The following is a 19,055-nucleotide window of genomic DNA, read 5'->3' as shown; positions in this document are numbered from 1 at the left end:
AGGGTAGGGAAGGCAGAGTATGGCACACACAGGCAGAGTAGGGCAGGCAGAGTATGGCACACACAGGCCAAGTTTGGCACAAACCAGCCAAGAATGGCACACACAGTGAAAGTATGGCACATGCAGGCAGGGTAGGGAAGGCAGAGTATGGCACACTCAAAGGCAGGGTAGGGCAGGCAGAGTATGGCACACACAGGCAGGGTAGGGCAGGCAGAGTATGGCACACACAGGCAGGGTAGGGCAGGCAGAGTATGGCACACACAGGCAGGGTAGGGCAGGCAGAGTATGGCACACACAGGCAGGGTAGGGAAGGCAGAGTATGGCACACACAGGCAGGGTAGGGAAGGCAGAGTATGGCACACACAGGCAGGGTAGGGCAGGCAGAGTATGGCAGGTTTTTGCTGTACTACAACCATTAATATGGGTATGGTCATGTGATAACATGGGTGTGGTTTCAAGTGGGTGCGGTTTCAAAAAGGGGAGTGGTCAAAACTGGCTTCCATTATCGGCCCTCCACCACGTAGGTCGGAAAAATTCCGGCCCTCGGTACAACAGAAGTTGGACAGCACTGCTGTATATAATCACCTGGATGAATGAGAATCTTCATAGACGGCATGAAAATAAATATGTTAATGACTGCCTGCTATATTTAATAGTCATGGAAACCTTATGCTAATGGAAGGCTCATGTGTGTTTAGCCTTCAGCTGCATTGTAGCCCTCATCAAAATGATGATGGTTACTATACAAGGCAATTTAATAATGCAATAATGGGCTTAAGTCAAATACAACTGTAATAATAGTAGTAATAATAGCAAATAACAGACAAACACTCTAGTTGGCACAATATTTTAGCACTGTCATGATGGCAATAAAATAAAAGAACAGACTCATATATATAACTTTTGTGAACAAGCGGATGAGTCTGTGTAATGATAAAGATCTTCCAGAACCACAAGGAACATGAATCTATATCCAGTTGGCTTACTTACAGGCTGGTGGCTGAATAAAGCAGTGATAACAAAAAGCAACAAAAATAGCATAAATATCTTTTATGCGTTATTATAAAGTGAAGGTTGCTTATTTAATTTCTGTGGTTTAGTTTTGTGGAACGTTTTGCTGCCCCAGATGCTAAATAACAAGGTTTGATGGGCTAAAAAGCTTACAACACATTTGCAAGAAGCTAAAATACTTTGCAGTTAGATTTACCTCAGTTTGAGGTGGGTGCAGAGCTGTTAACTAACCCCATGTGACGAGGCAGATAATGATGTAGTCTTGGTTTTTAAGGGTAAGGCCACACAGGCGTATTGTCAGCCTGACAATACAGCTGACAATACACCCATATGCTTGAAAAAAAACTTTTGCAGATAAGTGCAGGCTGACAATACACCTGCATGCTTAAAAAATGTTGTGCCTGCACCCAGATCATGGAATCTGCCCAGGTGTGGAACACACAGTTGGTATCCACCAAAGTCTTGTGTTAGTTGGAGGATACCAGCGTGTGCCTGCACCTGGGCGGACTCCATGCTTCTGGGTGCAGGCACAATGAGAAGATTTTTTTTTAAGCGTATGGGTGTATTGTCAGCCTGCACTTATCTGCAGACTGACAATATGCCTGTGTGACCCTACCCTTAGGTCTTGCTTTCTATTCACACTAAATGATAACAAGAAATAAGGTCTCAAAATGGCCTGGAATGGATCATTATCTCCTTCATGACATGGGGTTGGTTGACAGCTCTGTGGGTGGGGTTTGATTAGTTGCACCTGAACAGGCTGTATAAATAGATATTGGTATTAGCATGTGAGCTCCCTGGAACATAATATTTGTACTTGGATAGAGAACTGGCTGAAGCATAGATTAGATAAGAGTGGGGCTAAATGGAACATTTTATGATTGCACCAGTGTTAGTGGAGTATTGTACTGCACGGGTCAGTCCTTGGCCCGTTGGCTTTTAACTTGTTTATGAATGACCTGGAGGTGGGCATAGAAATGACTGTCTCTGTTTTTGCAGAGACACAAATTGTACAAAACTATAAGTTTCATGCAGGATGCTGCCATGTTGCAGAAAAATGTTACTAGAACTGGGCAGCAAACAGGCAAATGAGGTTCTATGTTGAAAGGCTATGCACTTTGGTGGAAATAAAATAAGTTATATGCTAAATGGCAGTAACAAATCAAATAGTAGATGTGGTTGAAAAATATATGTCCATCAACTCCATATTTGTAAAAATTAGCACATACTTTATTGTTTGCTCAGATCATTTCTTGTGCATAATTGTACTTATACTATAGAAATGAGCTGAAGCAATCAGATTGCATTTTTGGGTTAAAAATGTACCATTTTTTTGAAGGGGCAATACACACTTATGAGCAGTAAAATAAATAGGGCATCTATGAATATTATGCTGAGTTTATTTATTTATTAAAAAGTTAAAAGGGAACATGGTTTTATTTCTACCTTTCTGGTCCTGCAATCACTGTCCTTGGCTGGTTGCTCAGCCATTACATGACGTGACTGTAAATATAGCAGCCTTTCATTAGCAGGGCAAATTAGATGAATGCTTGCAGGCTGAAACAGCTCATACTTCCCATTAGGATTATACAGAAGCCACAGCTTTATACATACCCTGCTCATGTGATGCCCTCTCTTACATCAATCTGCACACCTATTTACAGTATATACAAGGAAAAGCTGAAACTTTTCACTTGACTAAAGGAAGCAGTTTAGAAAATGATACAAGGGCTACAACTCATAGAAAAAGACAGAAAGAATAAAAAAATACAATAAAATAAACTGTAAATAACTATAGAAGTAATTGATGATAATTTATATGACCCTGCAAACTAACATAAACAGTACAGTTTGGCTAACAAGCATCCCTTTATGTCTGCCTTGAATATAACATTGTTAGCAGGGTCTTTCTTTAGGGCAGGGGTCCCCAAACTTTCTTACTTGTGAGTAGTGATGGGTGAAATGTTTCGCCAGGCATGGATTTGCGGCAAATTTACGCATTTCGCCATTGGTGGATTTTTTCGCGAAACGGATGAAAAAATTTGCAGCGGAAAAATTCGCCGCACGTTCAAAAATTTAAAATAATAGCCATGCGACAAAATAATAGCCACGGGCGAAATTTTTTTTTGCCGCACAACATTTTCGCCGTTTCGTGGATCTTTTGAAAGATTCGCGCATTTTTCGGTGAAGCGAAACGGAACAGATTCGCTCATCACTACTTGTGAGCCACAGTCAAATGGAAAAAGACTTGGAGAGCAACACAAGCACCATAAAAGTTCATGGAGGAGCCAAATAAGGGCTAAGATTGCCTATTAGGTAGCCCCTATGCACACTATCAGCTTACAGGAGGCTTTATTTGGTAGGAAATCTTGTTTTTATTCAACCAAAACTTGCCCCCAATTCAGGAATTCAAAAATAACTACCTGGTTTGGGGGCACTGAGAGCAACATCCAAGGGATTGGTGAGCAACATGTAACCCCGAGCCACTGGTTGGGGACCACTGCTTTAGGGGAACCATTATGATCATATAACATATATATTCATCTAAAAGAATGAAGATACAAACTTAGAATAATAGTTTGGCTTGCCACATCTTGCTGAACTTTAGCATTCTCAGAGCAATCATTTTGTAGACTAGAATACTGAGATCTACAGGAGGAATGCTCTTCTCTGGCAATCAATGATATGTATTTGAACTTAGGCATATTTTCATTCTTTTACTAGTATGTGCCTTTTCTAGTATTTTGTCTGGGATAAACATAATAAGGCATGCAGCTGTAATAACAAGAGAGTTCTGGATTCAGGCTCACTTTACCAGCCACAGCTGAGTAAAAGAATCTCATGGCTTGTCCCCTGCTCTGCGAGCCTCCAACACATCTCTCTGCGATTCATGCCAAGACGAAAAAAGTGTTATTTTATTTTTCCTATCAAAAGTTAAGATATAAAACAATGAGCTGTTTTCTTCTGCAAATCCTATCTGAAAAGCAAAAGAATTTCAATTCAGCATCAACAAAAGAACAAATGCCTATTTGTTATTGCTGAGATGGTGATAGGGACCTGGTAACAGTTTGAACACAACATCTTGCACTATCCAAACTGGCCAATTTTGAGACTAGAAAAAGCCATACCTAAAATAGTAATAGCACAGATCAGCCACAGTTTGCCCATAGGGTGTACAGAGACAGAGCATAACAAGGGTGTCTTGTATGAGCATTCATCTGCACAAGGCACAAAAAAGCAAAGAGCATTTTGAAATATAGAAATTAAGAAACATACAGATGACACACTTGCTCTAATCCTAATCAAATTTTGGAATTGGACTGCATTTCAGGGAGATAAGCAATGAGTTTATTTTCCTTTGCAACTTTGGAAAGTGACATGAATGATGGACTGCCTGTTAAATAAAAAAAGCTGTAGGTTCCCTTATATACATGGGCAGCTCTTATGCATCCTTCCAAGGGCTGCACTCTTGTAATATGCCTTATCTTCTGATAGTAGATGGTAATTATCTTTATGAAATTGCAGTTCTTCAGGTCTGTATGTAGCAGAGATATCATACCCATCCATCTGTAGTTAAGCTGCTTCAGTCCCCCTTACTCTACCTATATTGTCTGTAGTATATCGACAACATTTTTCTATTGCAAGTGGCCTACAACAGAGAATATATATTCTAGTGAAAAATATAAATAAAGAGAAAATGCTTTTACTCAAGGAATCTTTCCTTATCAAATCTTCATTAGGCAATAACATGTCCACATGTGTTTTGTGTATGGAAGACTTTATTTAATCCTTCAAGGGTGTAAACTACGAAATCTTTACTATGACTGTATACAACAGCGCCATAGCAACTAGTAATCTCTTGCATCACAAGGTAGGTATGTTTAAATACTTGAAATCACTTGGGCACTGGAGTACATTTTGCACAAACACAAGTACTGCCAAGACAAACAGTAAGGCATAAAAGAGAAAGGAAATATGTTTCAGTCAGTCATTTAACTTACATGAAGTGTCCTTCACTTTCATAACTTGCTCATACCCTGTGCATTATAAACACCAGCATACTGATCTTTTCTGCTGGTTGCCAAATTGTACAGCAAAGATAATAATCAGAGCCCTATTTAATGTTTTAATCCTCTTGTAATGCTCACTTGTGATTGTTTACCCATTTGGAATAACCCTTTATTTGTTATCATAGTAAAATGATTCTGCTTAGTATGTTCTCTCCAGACTTGTGAGTAATCAAAAAAATCCCACAATCCTGTTTTACACTGTGGGGTGACAGGTTGGCTTAGTGGTTAGCACTGCTTCCTTGTAGGGCAGGAATTCTAGTTTGTGTTATGGGAATAGCATAAAGACTTTAGACTGAAAGCTCCACTGGGAGCAGGGTCTTTTTGTTAAGTACTGTATAAATATATCAAGAATTATAATAATTTGCATTGATGCAAGGAACTGTCCACTATGACAAATTGCCAAGTAAAAATAAGAGAATCACATAGCTTATGACGTTATGCTATTAACTTTGGTTTCTACACAAGGTTTTTTACACTTTTAATCTTTCGTCCAGTTAATGGATGATGAATGGACAAATTATGGTAGACCTGACGTTCAGGTGTACTTACTGAGACACCGCTCTGGCAAAATTCTAAGCCAAAATAAAATACCAATATGATTGCAAAGAAAGGACACCATAGGGATTGCTCTTCTACATTAACACAAACTTAGACCTGCAACTCATTTTTAGACATTATTCCTTGGTACTTTCCTGAGTGCAATGATTCCCTAAGGGACAAAGGAGTTTCATTGAATAATCAAGTCTTTTTTTGTAAGCTGGGTCACTTTATCAGCTACAATAAAGCCTAGGTCATATAGAACTTACTATAGGCTTTTTTAGTCCCTCATGCCAGACAATCCTTCTCATTTCTGGAAATATTCACTCAAATTGGGATAGGGAAATAGGAAACAGATTTCAAAACATTGTGGTGTTTTTCCCACAAGGAACATACAACCCCACAGTTCAACCCAATAGAATTTCCCCCCACTGCCCACTCTACCCACACCATACCTAGTGGCATTTGAATGCCTAGTGCTAGCAAGATGACTCTCAAATACTTACAATTTCAAATAGTTTGAAGAAATCAATGCTTGCATACAAAACATCTTCTATTCTTTGCAGCCTCTGTTGGGATAGGACACACATGGAGTTGCGTACAGTTTGCATTCCTCTGCGACTACTGAAAATGATGAACCGATCCAAGAGAGTCTGGCTACAGGCTATATCCTTCAAAGTCAGATCTGGCACCCCGAAAGCAAACTGAAATGACATGACAAGTCTCTGTCAGTATTACATTTGCACACTTCATTCTCATAGTGACACAGTAACATTGGGGCAAGCTGGGTTTAGATGAATGTATTAAAAAAGCATGGATAAAAGTGGTATTTTTTTATCCTTATTTTTTTTATCAGATTTACACAACATAATATAAATAACACAGCATATAGCATGTGGGAACATGTCCCATATTTATATATTTGTTGTATTTGTTCCCTTTATATAATTATACCCATTGCAACAAACCTTATTATTTCACAATCCCCCCTCTGTAGCATGTGTTATCTAGTATTATGTAGTACATTTTATTATTGACTATGATGTTGCATATTGTGTCCTTTCGTAGTGGTAAAGGTGGTACATCTGTATCTTTGTTAGAAACCAGACTCAGACTTAAACTGCATGCTAGTTTGTAGCCTTATTAAACAAGTAGCTATCTCCAAGGAGATATAGTGTAGAAAAAAACAATCACACACGTTAAACATTCACATTGCCTCACAATCTGACCTTCCTTTCTAAACTGCATACACTAGGAGGCTGATTTACTAACCCACGAATCCGACCCGAATTGGAAAAGTTCCGACTTGAAAACGAATATTTTGCGACTTTTTCGTATGTTTTGCGATTTTTTCGGATTCTGTACGAATTTTTCGGATCCAATACGATTTTTGCGTAAAAACGCGAGTTTTTCGTATCCATTATGAAAGTTGCGTAAAAAGTTGCGCATTTTGCGTAGCGTTAAAACTTACGCGAAAAGTTGCGCATTTTTCGTAGCGTTAAAACTTAACGCTACGAAAAATGCTCAACTTTTCGCGTAAGTTTTAACGCTACGCAAAATGCGCAACTTTTTACGCAACTTTCGTAATGGATAGGAAAACTCGCGTTTTTACGCAAAAATCGTATTGGATCCGAAAAATTCGTAAAGAATCCGAAAAAATCGCAAAACATACGAAAAAATCGCAAAGTACCGATCATTACGAAAAAAACGCAATCGGACTCCATTCGACCCGTTCGTGGGTAAGTAAATCAGCCCCTAGGACTAAAACCAAAGGCAATAAAATCTGAAAACTTACAAGCACTAAGGGGCCAATTTACTAAGGTTTTTTGGGATTTTTTTTTATGTTTCATTATTTTTTAGATTTATGTATGTATTTTTGGCAGTATTTGGCCCACCGGCGACTTACATTTTCGCCGGTTGGATGGCAGTTTGGGGAGATTAGTCGCCCACGAACAGGGAGATTTGTCGTGGGCGACTAATCTCCCCGTGTGCCAGAGCCCTAAGCAAAAAGGTATTAGAGTTCCACCATTTGGCACTAATGGCTTATCTATGGGAAATAATGTGACCTGTGAATAATCATCCCTGGAGGGACATGTGCACCAAGGATAACAGGAAAACTCCCAGTGGGCCCAGGTGCAAGTGAGCCCTCCTGCTCCTGACCATTTGGCCTACTTCATGATCATTCCCTATTTCTGAATAGGAACAAAGAGGAGAAATAGATGGAAGGATAGATGCTAGCATGTAAATAAAAGAGACTTGGAGAATAAAGTGATTGAGTGAGGAAAGGAGGAAAAATAGTTTGGAGAGTGGGCCCATGGTCTAAGGTTTTTTGGTGGGCCCCTGGGGTCCCAGTGTACACTGAGACCCCATATTGAGTTGACAAAGCCCTGGGTGTGTGGGACAAAACACATCGGTCGGTGTGTTGATTTAAACAGGCAGTGATGAAAATTGCCCAGTCGATCTGGTTGTGGAACACTAAAGGTCCCCATACATGGGCCAATAGTAGCTGCCGATATCGGTCCCTTGGACCGATTTGGCAGCTAATCGGCCTGTGTATGGGCACTTCCGACGGGCCTGCCCGACCGATATCTGGCTTGAAATCAGGCAGAGCTCAATCGGGCAGGTTAGAAAATCCAGTCAGATCGGGGACCACATCGGCTCGTTGATGTGGTCCCCGGACCGACTTTACCTATGCTCGTCATTATAATTCGATTATTTGGCCCCAGGGCCACACGATCGAATTACCCTGGATTCTCCCGATATCGCCCACCTGTAGGTGGATCTTATGGTGTATGGGGACCTTAAAACAGGGAAAGACAGATCAAAACATTGAGGGCTTTAAGGGGCTGAGAACTGGGAAAGACTCTGGGTAGTGAAGAGCAAACATGCAGTGATTCTTTTCACTGAAAAGTTTGCAAAACCACTACATTTTGCTGAAATGCATTGTAGTCAAAAGGAAGATAAAACTACATTGCCATTACAACATTTTTGGCTCTGCAATGGGCTAAACATTGCCCTACCTTGTTAGAGAAGCTCCGTTCCACTATGCTATAACTGTTCTTTATAGAAAATAAGGTTTCCAATTTGGCAGACACAGCGAACAAACAGCTCCTAAAACCATGTTACTAATTTAGGAATCATGATGTCTATAGCTTTTACATCAGAAGCTACCTACCCATTACTTTGACAATGACATGAAGAAACCTGGCAAATACGATCCAGTGCAGTGAACCACAACTACTAATTATCAATTAGCTTTGATTACTCAAGTGCACTTTTTATTACAATAAATTTAAGTGTTTGGTTTGTATGAGTTTTTGTAGTGGACACCATACTGTTCTGGTCTTTCTCTATATTTTTATGGAGACTGGGGTATATTGGAGGCTTCGGGTGAGCTCCCTCTGGCGCCTGAGTGAAGGTTAGTATGACAAACAAGGCAATAAAGTTAGTGCATACCAAAGGTTTATTTATCTACTGGAAATATAATGGAATGTCTTTTGTTTTAAATCAATATGGGAAATGACGGGTTACTAGAGGGGAACTAATGTCAGTCTGGATGGATTTAGTTACCTATTACTGTTTCTCATTTTAGGCTAGGAGAGATGCTTGAAACGATTAGCTGGGGAGCACAATACTTGCTTTCAGTACACATTCATAAGGCAATCATCAAACCACTTTGGCACCAAAAAGGTATGGGACATAGTGCTTCAAATATAGCAGAAACCCTACAGGCGTACTGATTACTAAAGCTACAAATATTCTCTCATTTGACCCTGAAATGACATTTCCTCTCTTAATGTGAAAATAATGTTAACTGCGGTTATCAAATGGACCTGCAAGATATTGAAACGCATTACTGGACCCTCTTGGCAGACAGAACCTGATCATATCAAGATTTTTTTCCTGTGAGTTCGGAAATTATACATGTTAAAAAAAAATGGAAAGCATGAATACGTATTGTTGTGCTATTATTCTGCTTACCTCACTGGGCGTAAAAAGGCTTACTTTATTGTTCTTTTATCTGTCATTTAAAAGAAAGGATGCAGAAACTTCATGTGACCTCTCAGAGAAGGAAGGTTTCCTACAGTGAGATTTATTGCACCTGCAGTATTTATTTGATTTGTAAAGGACAGTTTGTATTTGATTTGATTTGTAAAGAAACAGTTTCTGTTTCTCTATTAGGAGAAGATATATAGACTAATGGTCTTTATTATGATTTTGTGTTTAAAAGAAGTTAATCTAAAACCGCATTTTTAATGACTTGGTTGCCTATTAGTGATGTGCGGGCCGACCTGATACCCTGATACCCTGATACCCATGAGCTTCGGGCGGGTTCAGGCTCCACCTCGGCACATCACTTGCAGGTCACGGCCAGCTTGGGAATTTTTAGGTGTGAGTCCAACATGCCCCGCAATGATATCACAAAAGGGGCGTGGCATGTTGGGCGCACACGCCTATAAATAGAGGGGAGAAGGAAGGTCAGGTAGGGTTTGGGTTGGGAGCGGGCGTGTTGAGTCTTTCTTGATCCGCACATCACTATTGCCTATAGGGAATAGTGTTGTTATAAGTAGAAATACCACAGCACTCACAGGGCTTTGAAAAATAACAAACTTTTTATTAGTGCAATATCAACATTTCGGTCACATTCAGACCTTTCTTAAGATGCCTCATACTGAACAAAACCCCCCTTAAATAATAATAATAATTGTGTCTGTAAACATACTCAAGAAATTGAAATCTATTTTAGCAAAGAAATCTTACCTGAACCCCTACAATCAGCAATGACATCTAACAGATGGAACATAAATCTGCCAACCTGATGTACTTTTATTTATATTTATAAGCAGTTCTGTACAATGTAGTAAGGTATGAATATATACAGACACACATTATGGTCTCCTGCCTTGTCTTCCCAGAGGACTCTGGGTGGCTGTGAGCTTTTGACCTTTGGGTGATTAAGCAGGTGATTAATTTGAGCTCACCAGTGCATTACTAATAAAAACCACTGTATAAAAAGGAGTCAGGTTATGCCTCCCTGCTAACAGGGGGTTGCCAATCCTGGAACACCCATGTTGGGGGTTTACTTGCAGCTAGGAAGTGGCCCAGTGTGATACTTTCAGTCATTCAGACAGCACAGCAAGACACTCGGGCTCAGGAATTCACAAAGCATTTTAAATGTGGTGTAATATCCCTTAGCAACCACTCAGATTTTTGCCTTTATTAGTTTTACTTTAGCTAACCTATAAGAACCTTTAGTCTTCCCATATCTGCCACATAAACCTGCAATGAGTAGCCATTTAGACACACCCCTTTCCACAACGCAACCTGCTCATCACCTTTCAGTTAATCCAGTTAAGGGTGCAGGTCACACAGTATCTGCTCCGATAAAATCACAAATTTCACCAAAGATATTCGCAACAAATTTATAATACAATGCTTGTGACAAATCTGTTTAAACTGTTCATTAATTCTTACACACTCTGTAATGCCAATGAAGTCATCACCCATAAAGCCATGACAAAGCACCCAAGTATCCATCAGACATGAAACCTGTCGAACAAGACTTTCAGTGAATCAAAACAGGTTTTATTAGGCTTTTTGTGATTCTACCTGTTCAACCACTGACTCAAAGCTGAGGATGTGTTGCAATACCCTAAGAAATCAATCTGTGATTAAGCTTTCAGCTCCCACATAGCACAAAAAAAAACCACAAGCAGCCTTTCATTTCTGGGAGATTTTTCCCAGGACACTAATAGCCACAAGTATGATGTTGGGTATGAACAGTCTGTGCTGACTCAGTGGCAATGTAGCAATCAGCTGCCTGACCAGAATCTCCTTTTTCAGCAGTGGCTGAGTCAATTAGCAATTGTGATTGTTAAACACATTCAGCACGCATCGGTGGGGAAGAAAGGACTGCAAGGCAGAAAGAATCATGGCCACTCCATCTCTATTTGCTCACCACACCCAGAAACATTCTCTGTGATCACGGGTCAGACTGACAATATTCAGAGACTTTTCTGATCAGGCAAAGTTCAGAGATAACAGGGTCAAACGACCCCCCCCCCTATCAAGGAGATTAGGCCACTTGGAACCAAATCCCTTGAAAATTGATTAACTGACAGGACTATGGGAATTCCTCTGATGCATCTGACCAACTGAGGATGGGAATGACAGACAATACCTCCCAGAAAGTAATTCAACCTTTATTGTGTTCCCAGCTCTCATTCTAAAGTCACTTCAGTGACTGCTAACTAAACTAAAAAGCTGTTCTTTTTTCTTGCATGCTGTTCTAAAATAGGAAAGTCCAGTCTGCCTATTGGATAAGATGAAAGTTGTAGTTGACAGACAACTGGAGAGCTGCAGGTTGAACATTTTCTTAACATTTTTTTTGTTTGTAAATATAAAGGTTTTTTTTAGAATCAACAGTACTAGGTAATTAATCTTTATCAGTAGCCACCTCACATTTGTAGCCCAATATTTGGTTCAGCCAGCTGTAACTCATAATGATTAAACAAATATATACAAAAACACAACCATTATAGTCATCCTACAATAGTTTTAGAAGTACACAGAAAAGGAAAGCAGCTTAGGTAATTGTAACAAAACTGTTGGAATTGTGGCAAAGTACAAAGAATGTAAAGCCATAATAGGCTCAGTAACAAAGAGGGCTAGGGTGGCCTGTGGCACAAAGCACTATATTTACCCGTGAAGGTGCTGAAGAATGCAGTTTTGCAGCACAATATTTTCACGAGTCAGAGAAACTTTTACAAAACAGAACACAAGGCCATTGTGGTCTTTTAAGTGGAAAGGGAGTGCTGCAATCACCACCTCCTCTATGTAAGGCACTCACTAAGGGAATATTGCACCTATTGTGGGGGACATGTTAATAAGCTATGCCTGGTTGGGTACCCCATAGGGTAGTTAGAGAACCTAGTGGGGGTTCTGAAATAAAGTTTAGTAATTTATCTGTGCAAAGATAATTTCACCATAGGTATTTGGGGAGGTGAAGGGACTCCTAGTTATTTTGACTATAAGGCCCAGAGGCATCTAGTTTTACTATTGTAAGGTAAGAGATATGCAGATAGGGCTGCATGGTGGCAGCAGTTATCTGAGCCAACACTAAAGCTGGCCATACACACCGATAAAAACTGTCAATTCGGTCCCTCTAGACCAAGCCAGCAGTTTATTGGTCCCTGACTAGTGGATTATCCAACCAATATCTAGATGAAAATTGGCCATATATCTATTGGGCAGGTTAGAAAATTCCAGCAGATGAGGAACACATCAGCCTATAATAATATTCTTAAAGGGCTGGAAAAGCATACATTCTAAAAGGGTTTTTTAAACTGTTAATTGTATCTTCCTACTATAAACCTGCACACTTTCTTCCTTCCAATCAACTTATCTAAATTGCGCAATAAATTAGAAAGTAAGAAGATTGGTTCTAGGTACAGTTATACAAATAAGAAAGACAGTAATGCTAATCTGCAGTGCAGATAGTGAAATGGCACATGCAGTTTTATGTATAGCAGAGCACTAGCCCCCATATGTAATAAAATGCCCAATAGCAGCAACCTATAGCAACCAATAAGATGTTTGCATTTCAAACAGGTGACCAGTAAATTCTACTTATTGATTAGTTACTGCTCCTTGGCAAACTTAGTGGGGGGTCAGAAAAGTTTTGACTTCTCCCAGTTAAGTCCAGAAAAGTGTCCAAAGTTGTCCACCAGTTGCAGTGCGGCAGATAAAGACTCATTGGGGGCCAGCAAGGTAAATTAGTAGATTGTCTGAGTATAGCAAAATCTTCTTCTGTATGTTACCATATATAAGAACTTAAATACACAGAGAATTCCTAATCAGTATAGCTAAGGGTTCTATTGGAAGGGCAAATAACATGAGAGAGTGGGCAGCCCTGTTCTCCATTAAGAATGAAGGGAAGGGAATACTCAGACCCAGGCTTTCTTTTGGAGTTTTTCTTTTCATTTAGAGTAATATCCGAGGCTATTGTGATACTAAAATCTACAGTTAGTGTTGATGTTGGTATATATAGTTTATGTATGTGAGTATATAGATAGGTCAGTATAGGTTTGTGTGTGTGCCAGGTTCACTTGGAAGGGTTTAACTTGATGGACCTTGGGTTTTTTTCAACCCAACTTAACTATGTAACTATGTAAATTAATATCAGTGGATCTACTGGGAATGAAACCTGATTGTTCAGGGTGTACAAGGTCAGGAACCATTTTCTGTAGTCTTACTGCTAGTACATTGACCAGTATTTTGGCATCTGCATTGAGGAGAAAGGTGGATTAAGTATGTGCCAGTTGGGAGTAAGTGATTGTAGCTGTATTTGTAATAGTTAGCAAACTGTCTTATGATTCCCTGGGGTTCTGTAGTAGGTAGAGTACCGTGATCAAGGCAAATGTGTGACTTTGTCGTAGAGTTATTTTGGGGTCTGGAAAGTAATTTTGGAGTTTGCTATTTTTGTCTCCTTTCTCAAAGATACGCTGGGTTTGGTACAGTAATGCCTTTCTTGTTAAAGATATTGTAATGCGAGGCAGTTGCAGGTGTATAGTGAGGGAGGCTGAGTTCAATACCCAGTATTCTACATAGGCTTTTTGGTTTTGGGATGCAACGGTTTCATTTTTAAACCAAATAGGGCTCAGTAACCATAGCCTGTCTAAGGGGGTGTGTTACAACAGACAGTAAGGGGGCTTTGTGGCAGTGTGAGCAAAGTTCATTACTGTATCACAGTTATAAGAAATTACTTTGCATACTATAAATACATGGAGGTACATATTAAACACAAACAAAAAACATTTTATCCCGAACCAAAAATCTCTAGCCCACCCTATCCATCTTCGCAACCTTGGCGGGTCTAGTACCTGAAACTGTAACGGCATCTAGGGAGCGTGTCTGCAAACTGACAATCCAAGAAAATCTCTATATTGTAACAAAAATCTCAATGTAATCAAAAATCTAACAAGCAGCTATCTTTGCACCAGAGCTCTGAAATAAAATCAGACCCAGAGTATTGCTAAAGGTAGCTGAGTAATTTTTAGTGATGTGCAACAGTCATGAGTATCAAGGGCGCTGTCAAAGGAGTAGTAACTGTACATGGTCTCCATCTTGTATCTGGAGCCTTACCGCATACATCATACTGTAGGGCAGTGCTGTCCAACTTCTGTGGTACCGAGGGCCGGAATTTTTCCGGCCTCCGTGGTGGAGGGCCGATAATGGAAGCTAGTTTTGACCACTCCCCTTTTTAAAACCACACCCACTTGAAACCACACCCATGTTATCGCATGACCATAGCCATATTAATAATGGTAGTACAGCAAAAACCTGCCATACTCTGCCTTCCCTACCCTGCCTGTGTGTGCCTTACTCTGCCTTCCCTACCCTGCCTGTGTGTGCCATACTCTGCCTGCCCTACCCTGCCTGTGTGTGCCATACTCTGCCTTCCCTACCCTGCCTGTGTGTGCCTTACTCTGCCTGTGTGTGCCATACCCTGCGTGTGCCATACTCTGCCTTCCCTACCCTGCCTGTGTGTGCCATACTCTGCCTTCCCTACCCTGCCTGTGTGTGCCATACTCTGCCTTCCCTACCCTGCCTGTGTGTGCCATACTCTGCCTTCCCTACCCTGCCTGTGTGTGCCATACTCTGCCTGTCCTATGCTGCCTGTGTGTATGGCACATACAGGCAGCAAAGGGCAGGCAGAGTATGGCACACTCAGGCAGCCTACGGTGACGCAATGCTGACACTGCTCCTACAGTCTGCACAATAACTATATATTAAAAAATGTTTTAATTGCAGTACCACCACAGTATATGTTCTTTTTATGGTGTGCAGGGTTTATTTGTGGGTTTCTACTGCTCCTACAGTGTGAACAGTTGAGGTGTGAACAGTTGAACAATGGGGGTGATTACAGCCTGAGCCTGAGGTGTGAATACTGCAGGAGCTGAATAATGCAGGGATTAAAAGGTGTGAACAACACAGAGGATTACATTTTTAAACAATACAGGGGGTTTACAGCCTGAATCTGAGGTGTTAACCATGCAGGGGGGGGCAGTAGTGATACCATTTAAAGCTTACACAAAGGTAAGCCATCAAAGCAGCCAGACAGGTGGGGGGCCACACAGAGGGGCGGCCCGCGGGCCGCCAGTTGGACAGCACTGCTGTAGGGGATATGGGATACTCTCAGATGCTTTCTGATCGCTGTGAAAGTAGCTCTTTGTTTTCTAACTGTAGGCAAAAAGCCTGTATATAATGATATTGTCGCTCCATTTAAGCCTGGCAGCTCTGAGTGCTGCGTCTTGGTCCCTGTAATTAAGCAGGAGTAAAATAAATGGTCTCTGGGAGGCTCCAAGAGGCTTTTTGGGGACCCTGTGGGCTCTTTCAACCACAAACATGCTGGATAATATGTTTTAGTCCCTTATTTACTATTTTCGGACTGCAACTATGAAGCCTGTGGGTAACAGTCTGTATAAGAATGCAGAGTCTGTAATAGCTGTTGCTTAGTGGCAAGAGTTAATAAAGTGTCAAGCCTGCCAGTCAGGAAGAGGCCAGTTGCTGGCAGTGGCGTGTGATTGAGCTTCTGGGTATTAGACGCAAGGGCCAAGAGTTTGCATCCTCCCTGGTACGTGGCTGGACACCTCCATTAAACAAGTCTTTAATTAATTGTTATATTTTATACAAAGTATTGCTTAAGGTGATAGTTGAGAGTTGAATTTACAGTCCATTCATTTGACTTAATAATGACTTTGTCCTAACAATAATGACTTTATTTTCGATGTTCAAAGAAAGTATCTTTCAATAATAAATATGACAAGTTTTTACAGGTTATTATTATTATTATTAATAATAATAATATAAGAGTTCTTTGCAGGTGTTCGTCCATGTCAGGTACAGTATATGGCCAAATATAGTAGATAAATACAGCAATTAACAGGGAGAGAGAATGGCAGCCAGAATAATTTAGAATACTTTGCACAAGCCTCTCTGGAGGAATCCTCTTTATTCATTTCAGAACGGCCAAAAAAATGATTCTGATGCTTGAACCCCAACTCTAATTAGTCTCCAGCCATAAACGATGTAGGATAATGTTACCAACCTTGCTAACATTTGATATGAGTATTCTAAAATTAATATTTAGCCCCTGGGCCTTTGGTTCTAGCTGACCACCTTCAGATTTTATGCAGGTACTGTAGACCTTTGTTCTTTGATGTAGACAGATAACAGCCTGGAGCTTTGTTGTGACTATATGAGTAACTTGACTGGAATTTCCGATTAAATCATCTCTGTTGGTGGTTTCTAAAACTTTTCTTTAGACCCTTTCCAGCACTTTTGTTATACTGGACATGTATTAAAGTATCTGCCAGAATTACTCCCCCTCTTGCTGGTCAATCAATCAACCAATCAATCCAAACACTGACACATCTGTCCAAGTCAAAGCAAGTCTCTGATGGACATCAGCAAACCTCTTGGAAACGTAGTTAAAAAATGAATGGACATATGGGGGGTAGCATAGGCCTAGGCACTTTTTTCATCCCACATGTTCTCACCTGTTCAATGCGGATTTGTGCATTAATGAGCTGATAGACCACAGAATCGGAAAGACCAATATCTCTTAACAAAAACAAAGTCAGAGTCTCATCATCCTTTAGGATATCTTTGACTCGTATCCCACGTCCTACAGTGATAGAAAAGGGAGTCAGAGAATTCAAAGCTGGTACATACATGATATTATGAAGTAAAGTAAAACAACCATTTTGAGACCTGAACTACAAACAGGCATCTGTTCTTAAATTTCCCTAAAATTTAGGGCCTACCAATCCAGTAAGCCTGGGGTTAAATGTTAGGGATGCACTGAATCCAGGATTTGGTTTGGGATTTGGCGGGATTTTGGAGTCGGGATTTGGGAATTTTTTTCAGCTTTTTTCAGCAGGATTCGGATTCGGCCGAACCCATGCTCCTTGCCAAACTGAATGCCAGTCCTTAAAATCACATGACTTTTTGTCATGTAACGCGACATTGAACCCTCTCATAGCCTTTCAGTATGTACCCGAATCTTTTACAAAGGACTGGGGTTCGACTGAATCCAAAAAAAGTGAATTCGGTGCATCCCTATTAAATGTTGTATCCCAACTCTCTCCCTTGTGATCTGCCTGAAGGCAGCACCTAGCTCTGACAGATAGTTTGCAATTGGTCAACTGGTTTCTTTGAAACTGACAGTTTGTCTTTTATTGAAGTGTATTTATTTAACTGATAACATTGCAAGTTATGTGGTAAATGCTGCCCTTCTTGCGTAATTTTCTAGAAATCTGATGAAATATCTATTTATTTATTACTTGAGCTAAACAGGGCGAACAGTGTGAATCAAAATAAATCTCAATTTCTGCTTTATAATAAAAATAACTTAGGAAATCTTTTTTTAAATGAAAAGGATAGGCAGAATATATTTTCAGCATACGTTCTATTTATTTTATGTTGAAATATGTTGTTTATAGGTGTATTCTATATCAAAGAAAAATGCATTTGCCTACATTTTACACTGAGCACCACTGCATACAGGCAGTGTGAAAATGATTGGCCAGATTGTTAAGTAAAATGTCACTGTGTCAGTATTGGTTTGCTAAACTAATAGCCTCCAGCAACCAATGCTCCTGAAGGTAAGCACAGGGGTCGGCAAAGGAAAGGCTGCCTCAGGGCACAAAGGGTATAGAAACACCCCTGAGCCACATTCAGACTGGTCAACATCTACTCGAGAGGCAAACTGCATTCACTTCTTACATGTTTACTCACTGTTATAGACATACAAAATACATATAAAATTCTTTTATAGAAAGTGGGGGCATCATTTACTAAAATATTGAAAAAAAAAACACTTAGACTTGCCCGAAACTTTTCCAGGGTTGGTCCTTAGGGTATCCATCAAGTTCGACATTGTATAAAGTTCTTTCCACATTCTACTCAAGTGACGGATCTCTGGCTTTTCCAGAAGAACTTCTTGGGCATTGCTATAGGCCCGAGCAAGGCTTGGAGAGAGAAGACAAAAATTGCTTATAGGTTAGCCAGAAAGTCATGCTAATCCAAAATCAGGCTGTTACACTAACTCGTGAATCATATCCAATTCTCATTCAGTAATTCATTACTATGCTTTATGCTCAATACAGGGTTCTATCCATGAAGGAGCTGTATAAAACATACAAGTGTGCAATACAGCATTACATTTCTTTAACAATGCAATACAAACAAGTAATAAATAATAAAAGTATCCTTTCATAAATACAAGTAAAAGTCCTTATTAGATCCCTGGGATAAAGAGAATTTAATTTTTGTATCTACCATACTGATACTCTCTGAGTTTGGGTTCCCGGTCTCCTCCCCTTTTCACTGGGGAAACTGATTCTAAAACTGTATACCACAATTGGTCAGCAG

The 19,055-nt window shown here is 40.1% G+C and overlaps 1 protein-coding gene across 2 annotated transcripts in view; it reads right to left on the bottom strand.

The window, feature by feature from the left end:
• The window catches only part of abca4 (ATP binding cassette subfamily A member 4), a 123,023-nt gene that overhangs the window by 85,723 nt on the left and 18,245 nt on the right, over positions 1-19,055 (bottom strand). For both annotated transcript variants that reach the window (XM_031900048.1, NM_001011033.1), the window contains 3 exon segments: positions 18,513-18,652; positions 17,180-17,307; positions 6,125-6,322 (listed from right to left, as the gene is read on the bottom strand). In XM_031900048.1, coding sequence (XP_031755908.1) covers positions 6,125-6,322; positions 17,180-17,307; positions 18,513-18,652 — 466 coding nt within the window.

The sequence above is a fragment of the Xenopus tropicalis genome, chromosome 4, assembly GCF_000004195.4.
Source record: "Xenopus tropicalis strain Nigerian chromosome 4, UCB_Xtro_10.0, whole genome shotgun sequence".
Classification (NCBI taxonomy): Eukaryota; Metazoa; Chordata; class Amphibia; order Anura; family Pipidae; genus Xenopus; species Xenopus tropicalis.
The sequence above is the reverse complement of the archived record's forward strand: the minus strand, read 5'-3'. Positions and strand labels throughout refer to the sequence as shown.